This window comes from Sparus aurata, chromosome 2 (assembly GCF_900880675.1).
Source record: "Sparus aurata chromosome 2, fSpaAur1.1, whole genome shotgun sequence".
NCBI lineage: Eukaryota > Metazoa > Chordata > Actinopteri > Spariformes > Sparidae > Sparus > Sparus aurata.
In genome coordinates, this window is record NC_044188.1 from 19,833,555 (window position 1) to 19,852,371 (window position 18,817).

General features: G+C 41.2%; 1 protein-coding gene across 4 annotated transcripts in view; it reads right to left on the reverse strand.

Moving 5' to 3' along the window:
• grm5b (glutamate receptor, metabotropic 5b) overlaps nt 1-15,886 on the reverse strand; it is a 70,035-nt gene extending 54,149 nt beyond the window's left edge. Inside the window, exons 1-4 of one of the 4 annotated variants that reach the window (XM_030398400.1) lie at nt 15,517-15,779; nt 8,882-9,273; nt 7,788-8,225; nt 7,483-7,597 (exon numbers count right to left, since the gene is read on the reverse strand). In XM_030398400.1, the coding sequence (XP_030254260.1) occupies nt 7,483-7,597; nt 7,788-8,225; nt 8,882-9,037 (709 nt within the window). In that variant the 5' untranslated portion in view covers nt 9,038-9,273; nt 15,517-15,779. Of the gene's footprint in view, nt 1-7,482; nt 7,598-7,787; nt 8,226-8,881; nt 9,274-13,330; nt 13,574-13,775; nt 14,309-15,516; nt 15,780-15,821 lie in introns of those variants that run through there. The other 3 variants (XM_030398430.1, XM_030398419.1, XM_030398410.1) reach the window with 3 other exon arrangements.
• Between the last annotated feature and the right edge of the window lie 2,931 nt (nt 15,887-18,817).

Genomic DNA, 18,817 nt, shown 5'->3' on the forward strand with positions numbered 1-18,817 from the left:
ACTGCAGTCAAAACCAAAGAAACCAAAGAAAAGTAGCTTTTCTAAGTTTAGCTCTGCACTTCCTACTTGCACCCCCTGTATGATGCAAATCACTGTGCACAACCACTTTCCATTTACTTCAAACTTCCCCCTCACAAGTGGTGACTGCATTTGTTTCATCACCTGACAAAATCCAACTGGGACCTGCAGCATAGAGATCACACACCCACAGCTTCCCTATGGTTTCTTTGTACCCCTTTGTGCTTTTGTCCCTTTTACCTCTTGCTTCCTGTGTCTCTCTTTAATCCCTATATTTATATCTATAGTTTCAATGATTAAAAAAACAGAACAAAAACAACTGCAACGGGTCAAATTTTACGAAGAAAATATAAAAGGAACAAAAATCCCTTCTCGCCGAGTGCTCTTCACATTTATGCCCCTCTGCCCTCTTCTTCTTTGATCTCTCCTTCGTATTCATCTAACATATTGCAATACTTTACAACATGCAATCAAATGCAAAGCTGAAGGGGCCTTCTGCTTGCCCTCTGTGGAGCTTCCTCTCCCCCCTTTAGCTGCTTGCTTCTTCTACCCCCGCAATCTCACAGCAGCAAATCAGGCAGTAAAATTTTAAATACTGAGACAGGGGGTTCTGTGTCTTTTCTCCCCTCCTTTCCTTTCCTTCCCTCTCCCTGTTACCCTTCCTCCATCCTTCTCAATTACCATCCTCATCCTCTTGTCACTCTTATCAGGTCTATTACATGCAATTACATGTTCCCTCCCTTTCCCCTGTCTCCCTTCCCTGTCTTTTTTTAACCCTCATTCCCTGCAGTCACAGCTTCACCCACAGAAAAACAAAAATGTAACATTATTAAGTAAAGGCCAACCTCCTGCCATCTCCTCCCATTCCTCGCCATCCCGTTGGTTTTCTTCTCTACCAGTTCTCCTTAATTCTCACCAATTCCAACACTACCCCACATCACATCTGGGGTGCTATAACAATGTGCAGCTAAATGTCAAACATAGTAATACCCCGGGGGTAAACCGACACTCACACTGTGTCAAACACAGAGTTACACAAGATTACAGGATTACATGGCTAATTGAACACATAACAGCATGCTTTAGCACACAGACATACACAGACATACACACTCTTTATGACGAATTTGTGTCTATCAATCCACATTAATAAGGAATCATTAATGCAGAGGAACATTGCTGATAGACATTTTATTCCTTTTAATGCTGTTACACAAAATTAGGGCTGCAATAAACAGTTATTTTAATTAATCTGCCAATGTTTTTTTCAAAGCAGTTAATTTTGAGCCTAAAAAACGTTGGTAAACAGTGAAAAATGGCCATAATAATATCCTGAAGCCGAAATGATTGTCTTCAAATTATTATTTTTTTTCCAATCAACAGTCTATTTCATAATATAACTCCAAAATATTCAGTGGACAATTATATTCAAGTGGAAAATCGTCAAAATTTAAAAGCTGATACCAATGTTTGTTATTTTAGCTAGGAATAAGATACAATTAAGACTGTATCTAACAATTGTTTTCATCTGTTGATTAATCTGTCAATAATCAGAATATCCTCACTGCAATTTCCCAAAGCAAGGTTTTGAAATTGCTTCATTTGTCAAACCAACAGTCCAAAACACAAAGACTCTTCATTTACTGTCACATATGACAAAGAAAAGTAGCAGATTTCTACATTTAAGAAGCCGTAACAAGAAAATATTTAAAATACCTTCTTGATAAATGACTGACAGGATTCATCAGTTATCAAAATAGCAGCAGATTAATTGTGTGTCAATCGACTACTTGATAAATAGACTATAGCTGGTGCAACTCAAGCTGCAATACTAATTAATTGTTACAAATTCATTTGTTTCAGCTCTACTAGCTATTAATTTAGAATGTAAGTATAAACTGTTGCTTGTAGCTACAAGGAGAAGGAAAAGCTGACCTGCACTGGACATGACGGCTTAACGTTTTGTTCCATAAAATCAGTTAATGTAATTACTCACTCAAGGCGTGATGCAAATCTTTTCTGTATCTGAAGGATAGGATAACCATTTAGCCTGGAACTTTCTAATCTGATAACACATGAACAGTCTCACTAGAACCTATGTAAACTCAAGGAAGTTGTTGGCAAAATCACTTATTCTTACCTACTATACATTATGTATGTATCCTATCCACGTACAGAAATTATTGTTTTATTTCCAGCCATGCAAATCATACTACAAAGGAGGCTCAATGTCAGTTAGTAGCTAAGTTCAAATCCCTTTAGTTATTATTATAAATAATCAGCTGTAGGATATATTTGAATGAATTTCATTTTATGTATGCATGACTATTAGCCTTTTTTCTACAATGGATATAGCCCCAGGTCACAGAGATGTGGTTGTGGTTTTCTCCACAGGTGTAGTTTTCACTCAACCTAAGGTAGCATTAGACCCACACCTTACAATTTAAATTGATTAGGTTACCTGCTGAGCTGCTCAGAAACATCCTGTGTGTGTGTAATCTGTGTGTAAAGTCTTGTCAATTAAAACACATGCTAAAATGCAAGCACACAAAACTGTGCAACTGCATCAGTGCACGCACACAATTACTGCAGGTAGAACATTCCCTTCCACATACATCCTCCAGTAAAGGCTTTCAACCTGTTTTACCATGGCAACAGCTCAAACATTTTTCCACCTTAACAAACATATTTGCCAGTAGGAAATCTCTCTTTAAAACACCCTCATAGATATCATGGATAAAGCCAAGGAAGCAGAGTGGCTGGTAAACCATCGACCTAACGTAAAAGAAGCCATTAAATGGATTCCCACAACATAAGTTCTTAAAATCTGAGCCCAAGAGTAGATGTAGTCCTGTGACCCAGGCTCATTAAAACACGGAACAGCTCTTGTTTTATGGGGACCCAACAGAAACTGGCCCATGACCCACTTTGAATCTTCACCCTTAGGCAATACTGCCAGAGAAAACAGTCAAAATGTCAGCAGATTCTGTCATTCTCATCTCCTCCATTCATTATACCTTTCTATGTGCTGCCCTCCCCAACCCAGTTCACCTTCATGTTCCTCAACCCTGCCAAGGCCATGACAGTTAAATAGACACAGGGCTTGTCATGCTCCAGAGATGCAGAAAGAGAGAGACGATGGAGAGAAAAAGGGAGAGAGAACAGACAAGGGTGAGAGAGAATCGGTGGTGTCAGAATCCTAATAGTCGATAACAAATCGGAGAAATAAATGAGGGAAAGTGAGACAGACAAAAGGGTAGCGAGAGTAAAGAGGGAGCAGTGGAGAGAAGGTTGACATCTTGATTTATGGAGGGATTGATCAGTTTCTGTTGGAGCGTGCTTGGGTGACACATGTCACATTTCATGTCAATAAAACCAATCAAGCTGAATTGGATTGAACTGAACTGAGCGACACAGAGAGGAATGAGGGAGGGAGGGAGGGAGGGAGAGAAGGAGTGAAACAAAGGAATATTAACCACTGTGAAGTGGATGATGCCGATACTGAACACTGAAACCCAACCTCAGCCATGTGTGTGCATTATCATCAGACTGACAGCATATACTGTGATCAAAAGAGTGAGATATATGCACACAGAATGCATATACTCTAGGTACGACCAATAGCAGAAGAGGATGATGGTGGATTGAAGAAGAATGCTGACAATGGACAACACCTCCCATCTCTTTCGCAAGAACTAGTGAAGCAGATGAGCACCTTCAGCTACAGGTTGGCCTCCCCGAGGTGCTCTACAAAGACTTAATTCCAGGAAATGCCAGACTTTACAACTTCTCCTGTCTGTTAAAGCATAGACATCAGTGTGTTGTAATGACAGTGTTTCTGCCGCTGTTCCTCCTCAGCTCAAATTTTGTTTATGAAGCCTTTTGTTATCTGCCTGTAAATAATTTTTTTATGCACTTGACCTTTCACTACGCTTCACATTGCTATAATATAAGTTAACATGTTATGTAACACAGTTCATCTGGGCTGCTATGCTGCACTGCATAATAACTATTTATCCACCTCTATTTATCTTTTGTGTCTGATTTCTTTCTGCCTCACCTCTAATTTCCATGGTGACTGGACCTTTAGCTTGAAATCATAATGATTTACAAAAGACAAAATGAATTGATGATGATTATAAGATTATCCTAATTCTTGTCATTGTCCCTGCAATAACCCATGTGTTTCCCCTGTGTTTCTGAGTCTGTGTGCTGCATTCTGGGTCCACTCATTCCTAAACATAATATCTCTAGTGTGCTACAGTTAACCTCAAACTACTTCTGCATTTTATACCATAAGGGATTATTTTATGCATTTAAATCAGCATCAGACACAGAAGACACAGAAACATAGGTACTGTAATAGCCTAACTATAAGACAATGTTTCTCTCTGAAAGTTAGGTTTAAGGACTAGACATTTAGGTATTCACAGAAACAGATGCTTGTGTTAAACTTGTGCTATAGGGTGAGTTTTGTACAAAAGACCGATAGAGAAGAAACGTTTTAAATCCACATATCACACGCATATATTCAGGCATGTACTATATCTACCTATGAGAAAGTTATATTCACAATGTTTCCCCTACATTAATGTTACTTCATTTCTTCAATGTAATTACTATGCTGATATTGCATACATTATTCAGATCCTTGCGTATCACTTTCTATCGTCTCTTGCCTCCAGATGCCAAATGTTAATCCAAAGAATTAATGAGTCTCTATAAACTTAACCCCCCACCCCCCATCCTCATCACCATCTTTCTCTGAATCTGCAGCTCCTGTATACTCTCTTATCTATCCAAAGCATTCGACACACACACGCGCACACACACACACACACACACACCTTGTACACAGTCTTCTGTGGTTCTCTGGCACTATTATCATTGCTTTCCCATTCGCTCTTCCACCCATGTGCCTCATCCCATGTTTTTCTTCTTCCTTTTGGCCTTAAAAAACCCTTCATTTCCTTCCTTCCTCCTCCGTTTTCTGCCCTGCCCTCCATGCTCACCAGCCCCCTCTCCCTTCATTCATCGCATGCCTTCGCTATCCTTTGCCTCTCATCCTTATCTCTCTCTTTCCCATCCTTTCCTAATTCTTTCCATCTTCTCTCTGCCACCCTCCCTCGCTGGCTCTCCATGTTGGAGAATGATTGTATTTGAGAAGGCAGCGGATGACCTTGAAGACCTGTTCCAAGGTCAAACGCGCCTGTCTGAGGAAATACAAAGACTGATACTTTGCTGGCAAACACTCACATTTGCAAGCACATCCACAAGCGCTATCTTAAACACAAATGATAACAAAACACGCAGGCTACCCATCTTGTCCAAGACTAGTAGCAGCAAGCCAGAGAGCTCAAATATACACTCATAACTCGTGTTTTTTCTGACAGCATCATTGTACATATTGTTACAAATATGTCTGCAAGCCCTCATTTATATAATCAAATATAGGCACATTTGTAAATATGTCTTGAGAAGCCAGATTTAATATAAATGACATGTGACTTTAAAAGGCTGACATTTTTTTACATCACTGAAATTGATCAGTCACTGTTGTTATCAAGGTTAGTGTCTTATAATCCCAATCTCTTTCATTGATACCAAAAAAAATTATTTTTGGCAGGAACTCCCCACATCTGTTGACTACAATGAAAAAAACATCGGTCAACCACATCACTGTTGCCTTATGCATTGCCTGCTAATGAAAACAACATCTTATCTTTCCATGCTAAAGTTAACAATAACATATATGCATTGTATGGTTATGCTTCAAAGATAAAGGTTTTATTCAAATTAAAACTATCATCATCAAGTTTATACCCAGTACACCAGGCTTTTTACAAGAAAAGACTCACTAGTAGAGCGCTGTATTCATTTACAGCAAATACAAATATTAACATTTCCTACTGCTGCATCTTTACATTAAGAGCATTTCACTGCCAAATCACAAACTGACTTGAGCAAAACAATGGTCAATAACAGCATTTGTTTACAGCTGATAAATTTAAAATATGTCAGGGAGTACTTTTCAATGGTCTGTGGGAGTAAAGGAGTTGTTGATGAAGATTTGTAGTCGACAGGCGGCACAGGTCCAACTTCTCAGTGAGTGACCAACACCTTCTGCCTCATTAATGTTGTCCGGTGTCCTATAAGACTTGCAGCTGCTGCTATATGGAGCAGACAAGTTTGTAACTGTAGCGTCCATCGTCCTACAATATATTGATTGAACTAGGACGACAGTGGAGGCTGGAGGAAAGCAATGTAATTGGTGTATATCCAAGCACCGTCACCCACACATGCTGTCTTCTACTGGATCGGTGGGTCCATTACACGCTTTGACATGAGACTGGGCTGCCGCTGATGCTGTTGTAAAACCCTCAGGCAATGCCAGAGGCCATGATCTTAAGTCGTCAGTGTGTGTGTGTGTGTGTGTGTGTGTGTGTGTGTGTGTGTGCATGTGTGTGTTTATCGCTCTTTATCACACATTTTCAGGTTCAACAAGCCCTCTCTCAGTAGACACATGCACACACACACACACACACACACACACACACACACACACACACACACACACACACACAGTAACTGCATTGTCCTCTGGTTCCAGTAGCTGTCACACTTATCGCCCACCAGTAAACCCACTGACTCAACTCAACTCACTTCCATCTTCACAGTGACTGAGTTAATTTTACAGTAAATCTCCATGCCTATGTATGATTAAATTTCATTTAATTTTCCTTTCCTCTGGAAATTATTTTAATTGTCTACTGCTTCCTCCCAGTTTCCACAAGTTTCTCCCTTGTCAAAATTCAGGCATATTGAGAGGATACTTGATACTTTGTGTTCAATGGCACCTGACACTTCATCTTTGTTTGACTATCCTCCCTGGCACATTGTCTACCTTGCTGATATTTGGCAGCATGGCAACCACCTGTTCTTGTGACCCCATTCATTTTCCTTTCCTCCAGCAATTACCTACTGATTTACACTGCTGTTTCTGGACAGTACTGCTTCATCAAATTCTTGGCTTCTAACTAGCCTCAACCCAGCTACAATAATTCCAATTTTAATCACATGTACCTCAGTATGCTGAAAACTCACCTTCCTCTTTCTATTATCTTCCTCTTTCATTTCGCCCTTACTCTGAAATTATTATTTTTCTGCTTTTCCTTTTTAGCTCTAATATCTAACAAAATTCCTTTTTGTAAAGCACCACACATTTTCCACAGCTGCAAATTTGAGCACAATCAATAGCCATCCACTTTCCACTGACAGTAAGTCACTCTGCATACAGTTGAGGTTAACAAATGAGTAGCAATGATGAGCAAATAACACACTGTAATGAAATAAAAGCAGAGAGGAGGAGAGAACAAAAAGAAAGAAAATAGAAGTTTGTGTGTCCATGTTTAAGCGTGGTAGAGAAGTTAAAAAGGCCAAGACAGATTGTGTGGGTGGTTATACCTTCAGTGTGTATAGCAGACACGTAGCTCCAGTTGTATCTCTTGACAATGTCTACCATAGCTCTTGCCTGCTGGGCATCTGAAGGCACCACCCGCATAAAGTACTTGTAAAGGCTCTGGAACAATGGAAATAAATCAATGACAAGCAGGGTTATCCAGGAACATCGAGAACATTCAGTTAAGTAATGGGTAACATTACATAATTAAAGTTACATTAAAGCATCAGTATTTCCTCCCTGAACTGATTGATTCCCTTTAATATTGATGGGCCTATATCTGTAAATCTTCAATAAGATAGAGTCTCACCTTGTCGCTGAGGTCCATACTGGTGGCAGAGTAGGCAATCTGTGGTATGTTGAACAGCTGTAGAAGGTTCTGGACCTGGATGGCCACTGAGCTCGACCCTGGTCCAATTAAACCCACAATGGGTTTCTTCCCCCGCATTGGAGTGGCAGAGGGGTCTGAACACTTCATTGTCGATACTCCGCCTCCTCCCCCTCCCCAAGAACCTCCTCCGGCCAGCTCCTCTGCTTCGTCAGAGGAGACCAGCGAGTCCCGAATGAACTCGATGCTCTGCTCCAGAGCAACAGCCGAGTGCCAACAGGAGTCTCGGATTTCACAGCCTAGGCTGATGTTGGGAAGGATGTTTTGGTCAGTGTTGATGCGGTCAAGTGTGTGCATCATGGCCTCCACCCTCTGGATGCCATACTGCTCTCGCACCGCACCACACTTGCGCTCGTGTACCTGCACATGATGCACAGAGCAGAGGAAGAAATCTCTGCAAATTGAACTGACATTTAGATAACAATGTTGTCCAAATGCTCTCACTACTGATGATGACATCAATTATTCAGATTTTCTTTTGTGAGCAGATTGGATGAGCAGTATGAGAGATTTTTAAATTACGCTTTTAACACAAAGGTGCTTCACTGTTGGACTAATATTGGTTTTATATTCGCATGGTTGCCAAGTTCTAAGAGTCATTTTTTCCTGTTTGCAATTATCTGTAATGAGATGGAAAAAGCTTGCGTGTCAGTGGGTGACTACAGGTTCCTGGGGCAGCTAATGGAGACTGAAGGTTCATGGACTTAAGAGCTACCCATTGTGCAAATTGAATATGTCCTCTGGGTCTTAATAGGCAGAGTAACATTATGACTCTCCGTACAATAGGTCGGACATTTGGCCAAACATTATCTCCAGTAATTTTTCTGTCCATCACTTTAGAAATGTACTGTCTTAACTCGTGTACCATCCTCAATGTGCCTCCAGGCAGAATTACATGACATCACATCGAAGATCAGTGTGAATGGAATGTTAAAAGTCACAACAAGTGAATTCCTCAAAATGATGACACATAAACCATTCTGCAGACATAAGCAGACAAAAAAAAACAAAATTACCTTGTCAGCAGGAGGCTGATGATGGACAGAGAACAAGGCTCCAATGATGATGTCACCAGGTATGTGTGCTACAACTCGCCGTTCATTGGACTGGGCAGAGTCAGCTTCATCAGGCCCCACCCACATGGAAAGAATTAGCAGCAGACAAAGCATCATCTTGGCCCGTTAAGGTCACACAGGAGAAGCAGATCTCAAACGTCGTGTAGAGCTGTCACAGGAAACTACTTGTCCGAGAAACACTTTTCCTGGCCATGGCGAAAGCTAGTGGCACACTAGAGTTTTTGAAAATGGATGATTTCAGTATATTCCTTTCTTCAGATTTGTATTTCTTTCCTCCGGATTTCAAGGTGGGACCATCACTGCAACAGCTGAGACAGGTGCAGCAGTGCAACCTGGGAAATTCAAAAGAAAAATCTTTGCTAAGTCTCACTGGCTGACAATAGTTCAGGCTCCCCCAATTATAAGGCAGAGTTGGTCTCCACAGTAACAGGTGACAGACAGACATGTTCACATAAACCTGTGAGCAGAGAAGACTTTGTTAGAACAACTTTCTTGCTTCTGGATTTCACAAGCATGCTTTCCACAAAGTCTCAAGTCTGATTCGCCGTATGTACTTCTATAATCATCTTCTATATTTAATTGACAGATCTTCTGACATAATATTCTTTTCACATCTTCACTCTCACCTTGTCTTTTCAGCTGCTACTAGCAAATATTCAATCCCGTGTCAATTAAGTGCCAAACTTATATCTTTCACTCTCTCAGGATATTTGTTGTTTAATGCAAAAGTGGATGCAAACTGGGGTAAGCCAACATAAGTACCATTGTGTCAGCCATTATAGTCATAGCCATCATAATGAGCAGTTGCTGTTTGTTCTTCACAAGGGAGCTTAACATGATGATTGAAGTTGGCTGTAGGCAGTTTTAAATCACTCTGACTGTGCGGAGTCACCACTGTGTCAACATAGTATCAGTAACATCGTATCACACCTCACAGCTGCTGTGGGGGATCTCTGGTTGGCTGACAAGTTTTGTACAGCACTCACTCGTAAAACTGTGACACCAGCAAGGTCACATTAAACCGCTGGCAGCCTAATTTTTCTCCTAATTTTCGTACTGTTTTGGTCCTTGAAGATTAACACGGTTAAAAAGCCCTGATGAGAAACAAAAAAAATCCATCAACATGCCGTATGTCATTCCTCAGGTGTCCGCTACCCGACTCTATCCAAATCAAACTTGCTATGTTACCCTGCTGCTTTTATGGTATTAGCTTAATATTGGCTTTTGGGTTTTCTCTCCAAATTGGGTCCCCTTGCATCATTCTCATTACAGTTAAAATTGTTTTCAAGAGTGAAACAAAGACTACAATGCAAAAACTTTGGCATTCAGGGGTACTCCTATTGTTTTAAGAGAAAAGGTTGACTGTTGCATTGCTTTGTTATTATAAATGATAGAATTCATCATCCATTTAATGAGCTGCAAACATATGTTAGATAACATGGAAGAATCCCTTTTGCAAAATGTAGGCAAGTCCAGCACTACTGGACACATCGAGCGAAAAGAAATACACCAAGCATGGTGTTTAACAGTCAGACAAATAGGGAGGACATCAGCTTCCTCTCCTGAGTCTTTCAAGTACCCATCCATCTGCATTAATGGAAAAGTATTTTAATTTGCTCAACCTCAGAGCTGAATAAATACTTTACTTTACTGCAATGGAGCTTTTTAAATGACCATAAATGGCAGGGGAACTGGGACAGTTTAGACAATGAAATCCACTGCTCATACAAAACAGGATCAAGGTCGTGACAGGGTTGGTGGTTAGCTAAGTGGTGTAACAGGGTAGAGACACTTATTTTTTGCATATATCTGCATATATATACATATATATATATATATATATATATATATATATATATATATATATATATATATACAGATTTCTATTCTGTATTTGATGTTGTTTCTATTTCACACTTGTAAACAATGTAAACGTCTCGTTTTCCATGCCAATAAAGGCCCTTTGATTTAAACTGAATTGAATTGAGTGGAAGGGGAGTCGAGGGTAGAGTACAGTGACATATAAAAATAGAGGATAAGGTGAAAGAGGAAGAGAAAAGGTGGGAGAGGAGAGAGAAAGAAGAAGTGTGGGAGGAAGAAGTAGAGGAAACGAGATAGAGACAGAAAAGGAGATAGAAAGGAGACAGAAGACGAGGGAGGGAGGGACTGTTACAAAAAAAGGCATCAAGGGACAGAGAGTCTCACTGAACGTAATTAACGTGACAGTGTCAGGATGGCAACAGGGCTAACTGCTGCTCCAATAAGGAACAAATCAAAAAAAAAAAAAACTCAGCTCACTCTCACACACATACACACTCGGTCTCCATCAGTGACGCAATCGTGTCTCTGTCTCCCATCCTCTCTAACTGCTGGCACATTAATGTGGAGTTACAAATATCCTTTTCACACGCACACATATACTCGTACACACACTCCCACTCACCAAAAATGATTTCACCGCACATTTCTATCTCCCAAAGATAAGCCACTGTTTAATTTCCAATCCTCCAGTATCCTCAGTCACATACATGCTGTGTTCCTCTGTCGCGCTCCCCCTCTGTGTCTCTCTATCTCTTGTTGCGTAGGCCTAACTGTAGCTGAAAGGGAGAGAAAATCAAATCCTCATTCCCTAAACAAACATCTTGCACACGCCATTAGGCATTTATATCTCTTCTTCTATCCAAACTACGCACAAGGGCATTATAAAAACCTTCCAAATCAACTTTAACACAGACATAAACACACAACACAGGCAGAGACAGACAAACATTCTCCCTCCCTCTCTGTCTTACTTTAATTCAGTGGGTTTCATTAGTGCTGACACACTGTTCAGTGTGTTGGGAAAGCATTTAATTTTCTGCACATTGAAAGTAACAATAACAATTACCATGTATCTAAAAGCATGTTCGACAGAAACGCAGAGGAAACAGGCACCTTCAAATGATACAATATCTTAGTGTTCCTCCAATGAATTGCTGGCAACTAAAATGGGTCAGACTGTTTTTTTCTGTTGGGTGCAAAGTTTAAGGAGGCAGCAATATTTGGGGAAGCTTCAGTTATTCAGGGAAGGCTTTTGCTGAGTGGGCATGTGATAGTGTGTCTCCATGTGCCTATCGTTCCCGAGTGGACAGAGGTTTTCTGTTCTTGTTGCACCTGAGCCCGAGGAAACATCTATCAGCAATTTTTTTTGGAAAGGTTTATTTCTATCTTCACTAATTGCTGCCTGCCTTGTTTCTAGAATTATCTAATGCGCTGCTCAAACAGAGTACACTAAATGTAAGAGATGCTAACGCTCTCAACATTGTACTGACCAGCATTTCCTTTGTTAAATCGTGCCCGTCTGCTCCAGCCAATTACATTTTTTCTTAATCAGTCTGCCTAGCTTCAACTCTCAACAAATAAATAAATAAATAAATAAATAAGACACTGGGTGATCTTATCAGACAGTAAAGGGCATGAAGATGTCAAACAACATCTGAATCTCCGAGCCAAATTCACTAGTGAGACAGCCGAAACCTACACCAGGTATCCAACAAGTATGTCAGTCACTGGAAACATGCTGAGTGCTAGTTGACTTAGGGCTATTCTCAAACATGCAGGTACAGCCACTGTGTCATCAGGGAGTGCCAACACAGTAAGGACTTTACCTGCTGCAGCACACAGCTCACAAGCTCTGACCTTAAATCACTTCACCCTGCAATGTTTCAACAGGGACTTGCAGTCTCCATCGTCGGTTTTCAGCGACCTCACTTTGAATCTGCAGCTATTGTGATTTTGTTAATACTCCTACAGCGTCTCGATAAAGGGATTCGTTGACTGGCGCGCTGTTTTGTATAATCCATCACTGACACGCACGTACGGTGTCTGGTCAAACTGCCTCTCTCTCCAAGGAGAAAATCAAATCCAGAGACAACAACAATGACTGGCGCAGCGCTGCATCCGTCACCCGCAATGGGAGATCAGAGACCATCATTCGTACCGAATCCAACACACACTCACCCGATTTTATTACGAGCGATTTGCGCAAAACATGACAGAGACACCGTCTGAAATGAACATGCCTACAACATGCACCGACGCAAACCGGGTTCCCGATCCCTCTCTGTCTTATTGGCATGACCGTACCTCACACACATCAGTGCAACTGGCTGCTCTCTTTAACTGGGTTACGGGGTATGACATACAATGATGTTCAAGGATAACTAGAACAGATGTAACTGCAAGTAAGTCTCTTCATTAATATTGCAACAACAGCAGGCAATGACAAAGTGCGACCATATCCCTCTTGAATATGGAGTGAGGTAGACAGGATAGTTTTTTTAGAATAGAAATTTTGAATGAGTCGCGATTTTCTTTCATTACGTTTCTGCAAAATCGTCACAGCCTTACCTTATAGGAACCTATATGGCTCTCACGTCACCGGCACGCTCCCGCTTGGCAATTAGGTAGCAAGTTACAATCACAGAAAAAAAAAGACGCCGCCGATCATGTGCGGTCCAATGTCAAACACTCCGGAGCTGAGCTGCCTGATTGCTGTGCAGCTTCCGAGCTTCCTCCGTTTTCCAGTCACGCACACCTGAGCCTCTCTCCAAACACCTCTCTCCCTCTTCCCACCCCCTTTTCCTGTCCTCTGCTCCTCCTCTCCTCAGCCCCTCTCCCCGCTTTTCTCTCCGCTGCCCATCTCTCTTTCTCCACACACCCCCATCCCACCTCTCCTCTCTGCCAGTTTTACACTCTCATCTACCCATCTCTAACTCTCCATCTTTACCAATGTATCCTCCAGTCCTCCACCATTCATCCCTGATTTCCCCTATCTCCACTTTTAGTCACCCACCTTTTTCATTTTGCCTCCTCTTTGCTGCTCTCGTCTCCTCTTGTCTCTTCCGCTGCATCAGTCATTTTATTTTTTTGAACATTTCTTTTATCTTTTGAGAGGTGAGGGCAAACTAGAGGCCAACCTTTCTGCAAAGAATAGACGAGCAAGCAGCTGGTCTGCTACTAATTAACGGAGGAGCTAAAGTGAGCTAACTAACGTTAGCGTTAATTGTCTTTGGTCAAGAATATTTCCTTAATGTCATAAATCAGGGAGCAACGAAGTTTATCTGTAACGTTAAACATATTCACGTTGTCTGTTTTTAATTTAAACAATACACCAAACGTGTAACAGGCAAATCTAGTTAATGATAACGTTAACGCACATTTAGCAACTAGCTAGATTCTTTCGAGACTTTAGCCTAACGTTAGCTAGCTGCATGGCGGTTCAACTTCGTTGCTAAGCAACGCGCCACGGAACAGGTATTTTGCTTAAGTTTTTTCTCCCCATCGATTACTTAATGGTTCCGCCTTCCCCCGAACCCAACTTCACTCCCCCACAAACTCCAACAAAGCATCTTCTGCATCAAAACTCCTAATGTGTAGAAAACGACTTTCTAACTAGAACAAAGCCATGCTTACATTATGTGGGGTAGCTAAGGGACATTACATGAGGGGGGACAGACTTTACCATAACACCTGTGCAGTCACTTCTGATTCAACCAATCAGAGCCGAGGAGCTGTATCTCGTCTCTTCTCCATCGTTTTCTCTAATTTATAATTTACCTTTTATTCAAGCATGATTCTCTGGCAAGACATTTAGTCTTAACTTTGGACCGTTTTCACAATAAATCCCGCACTCACACGCCCCTCTTATTTAGAGCTGAAATACTGGTATATCCGAAAAATTGGCAGAAATATAGCCCACTGTGTCAGTAGATCTATATGAGTTATTACATGAAAGATGAAGGCGGCCTGCGTGCATCCCCCCTCTCTGATCAAATAGACATCAGAGGTGACACTGCGGGCTGGGATAACGATGCAGTGGACGGGATCGATAACATCTGAAGTTTCGTGGCGGTCATACGAGTAAGGAACCATTAACCTATACTACAGCTTCGCCTGGCGTCCAACTTTAAGACCCACAGAGAGCAAATTGTTAAAGATAAGAAGAAAAAAAAAAATCAATAGAAATCTAATGGAAACAATCCGGCTCCTCCCGCGCCATGTAACACTGATACTGACGGGCAAAACGACAGGCTGTCTCTGGTTCTGCGCGAGGACAGAGTTTTTTGTAATTCAATTGAATTCAGTTTAAATAGTTGTATTCTTTTTATTTGACTTTAATAATAATAATAATAATAATAATAATAATAATAATAATAATAATAATAATAATAAAATATCAATATAGGGGATTGTCGAGATGAAACACAAGTTATCATGGTGGCGTCTCACAATCAGCAAATATGAAAAACAATATTTGAGTGGAGAAGAAAAACGACTTAAATGATACAGTAGAAGGTCATTTACGTTACACAAATCTGTCTGTGTAAGGACATTATGAGCGGTGAAAAATATATGCGCTATTGACTGTGATGGGTCTCCTCCAAAGCGTAAAAGGGTTTGTCCGAAAAAGCGTCCCCTTGTCACTTTCAGATGCATTCCCGTACGTGAACTAAGACATTGTCTTTCCCCGGTCATGCCCCTACGTCTATTTCCTTCCACGGATGGGGAAACAGGAGAAGTCAATGGTCGCATACCTTTGCATGCAGGTGGACAGGTGGACGCTCCTGGAGAAACACAGCATCCCTCACGCGTCCATCAGGGCATCATGCTCGCGATGAGTAATCTACTTTTTCACTATGGCAACAAATAAACCCACTGTCCTCTCTCTCTCTCTCTCTCTCCCTCTGTCTCTCTGTCTCTCTCCCTTTCTCTCCGCCGCGCCATGCGCTCCAATGAGGAGGCTCCGCGCGCTTGACAGGTCATCCTCTCTCTGTCTCTCTGTCTCTCTCTCTCTCTCTCTCTCACACACACACACACACACACACACACACCTACCTACCTCCAAGACACCATCTGGAGAGAGATGCTGATAGAGAGTAGCCCTGGAGGAAGAATGGGGGAGACATCTAGGAGAGGAGGGGGAGAGGAGAGGAGGAGGAGTGGGGTATGGGAGAGAAGCGGTTTTAGAGCTTGGCTATGACAAGGCTTGGATTAATTTGCCAGCCAAATGCATTTGGGATTAGTAGACCATTAAAAGAGCATAGACACACACTCACACACACAAGCATACACACTCACAGGCACAACTGCACAAATTCACACTGTTTGCCCCACGCACTCACACACATGCGGCTTTAGCTGATGCAGTGATAGCCTTACTAACCCTGACCTCTCACTCTCTCTCTATCCATTTCACTTTTTTGAGCTGGTGTTGACACAAACAAATGGGCTAACAGCCAAACTTAGCAGTGTGCATGTGACACCGAAACAGACTCTCTCTCACACCCACAGCTTCACAATTGTGTGTGCAAGTGTGTGTCTGCTGGTGGAAATAATCTGTGTGGAGGTAGTAGACATATTGCCCATTTGTTAGGCCTCCTGGAGCCGTTAAAAACTAATAGAGTATAAAAAACAAAAGATGGATTACCAAGTGTGGCAGTTAGCTTTTGGTAGATTAACTCCACCAATTTTTCACTTTAAGATGTGTTAACAGGTCTAGGGGAGTACTACAGCATATGTGAAAAAAATAGTATAAAGCCGTTTTTGTAGCTCCAGAGGAAGCGTCATGTAATCTGATAAACTGATTCCAGTGATGCCATTCAGTGGCTATAGCCTTGTGGGTAATGTAGGCACAAGAAAAGCAGTAGGCCACCAAAACTGTGGGATTACAGTCTGGTGAGACATAAATGATCAAATCGATACAGCACAACCAGAGATAACACCTTTTTTATTCCATGCAATCTTCTTTGGTTTATAAAACCTGCTGCCTACATTACCCACAATGCAATTAGCAGCTGAGTTTGTCACTGGAGGCAATTTAGCTTCCTCTGGAGCCCCAAAGGGCTTTATTCCCCTCTATGTAGTAGTACTCCCCAAGACCATATAACACACTATAATGTGTAAAATTGGTGGAGTTCCCCTTTAATTGTCTGATCAAAATAAACTGACATTCAGATTCGGGTTCAGGTTACTTTATTTGTAGCCGTTGGTAGATTGGGTTTGCAGTATCCGTCTTAAAGTGAAACTCTCGCCAAAATGCAACCTCTTTTTTTGAATGTATATGAGTCAAACCTTTGTGTAAAAGAATAATTACGACGAAAGAGGCACTTTTAAGATTTACTGTATTTTCATTTTCGGGTCAAGCTAATTTTCTCAGTGCAAGGGGCACTTTTACGATAGCATCAAAATTGCCTTTTTTAAAACACTAAGAAGGCTCGACACCACATGAAACTTTGCTCGTAGTATCACCAGGGTCTCTACACATGAACACAAGCGTTGAGATCATTGTTTGTGTACACAAAGTTTTGACTCATGTATATTCACACAAAAAGCCAAGGTTGTATTTTGGCGAGAGTTTCACTTTAACACACATTATGTAACAACACTGACGGACGGATATCATTAAACACAATAAAAGTACTAATTGTTCCACTAACTAGCATTAAATCAACTCTTAATAAAGATAAGTAGGAGAACATGAGTGACTCAGTTGGTGCCCATATCTCCTTTCTTGCTCTACGACAGTTCTGAAAATGCCAAAAGCATAAAGAACAGTTACACCAGTTACTTTTCAATCCTGTTCCCAGGCGGACCTGCACGTTTAGATGACCACACCCTTCTAAACCGCAACTGATTCAGACGATCATCTCGTCATCAGACTGATCACAACCCAGTTATTTGAATCAGGTGTGGTATTGAAGGGAAACATTTAAAACATGCAGGGCAGGGGGCCTCCTGGAATAAGACTGAACACTGATTTACACCATCAATAAATTAGCAGGTTTATTTTTGCAATGATGAAAAGCAAGCTGTTTTTTAATTAGAAGGAGACACAGGATATGTTGAAATCCTGCTGTCAGTAGAGTTCAGACGCAACTAATTAACCATCTGTGTTGATGTCTCACATGAGGGATAAACCATGAGGCAGAACCAAATCAAGATTTGGATCTTCTGAGGGACTCCACAAAGATGGGTGCTTTAGGGAACCTGATGGTTAGACTGGAACTATCCTTACTCTTTAAACTGTGTAATCTCACAACCTAATGGTGCATACGAGTACCAGACTGTAAAGACATATTTAAACAGCCAACAAAGTGCCACACATCCGTTAAATCAGCGATTTACACAGCAATTCCACGACACAGCACCTGAGCTTCAGTTTCCCAACATAATGGAAAAGCAATGTATCAGCTTTGAGAAATGACCTCGTTCCACTGACACTGCTGAATTCATCAAGATAAATATATAAATATGTCCAACACTTCAACTTGTCAGTAAATTACATTCATTAACATCAATTTCAGGATGCTAACAAGAACATTGCAATTCATGACTTATTTCCAATATCTTGCAGTGACCTTTTCATTGATCCAAAAGTATCTCCCTCATCCCACCACAAATATGGCACATATGGTCGATGGTCACTTGAATGCACCATTAAACAATCGACCCGCTTGGATTGGAGAGCATTATGGCTGTAATGAGTCTCTGGATGTGTGCTGCAGATTCAGGAAAACAGAAAGTGGTATTTCTTGGGGGGAACGTCTTTGTTGATGCATTTTGACACGTTTGGTGTTAAAATACAGACTTTGGAGGTTTCAGTCGCTGAATTCAGATGCAGTGTATTCTCTCATGTCCTCTTGTGTCCCGGCTTTAAGTCTGAAATCACACTTATTATGATCTTAGAGGATCAGTCTGTACAGATCTCTACCTGACAGTAGGCAGAAGTTAAAGTGGAAAACCTCTCTTCAACACACATACTGTATTTTTAAGAATTTCCCAGACCACTCACACAAACATCAACAATACTCAAGCACACGGGAAGTTTGGGACCGC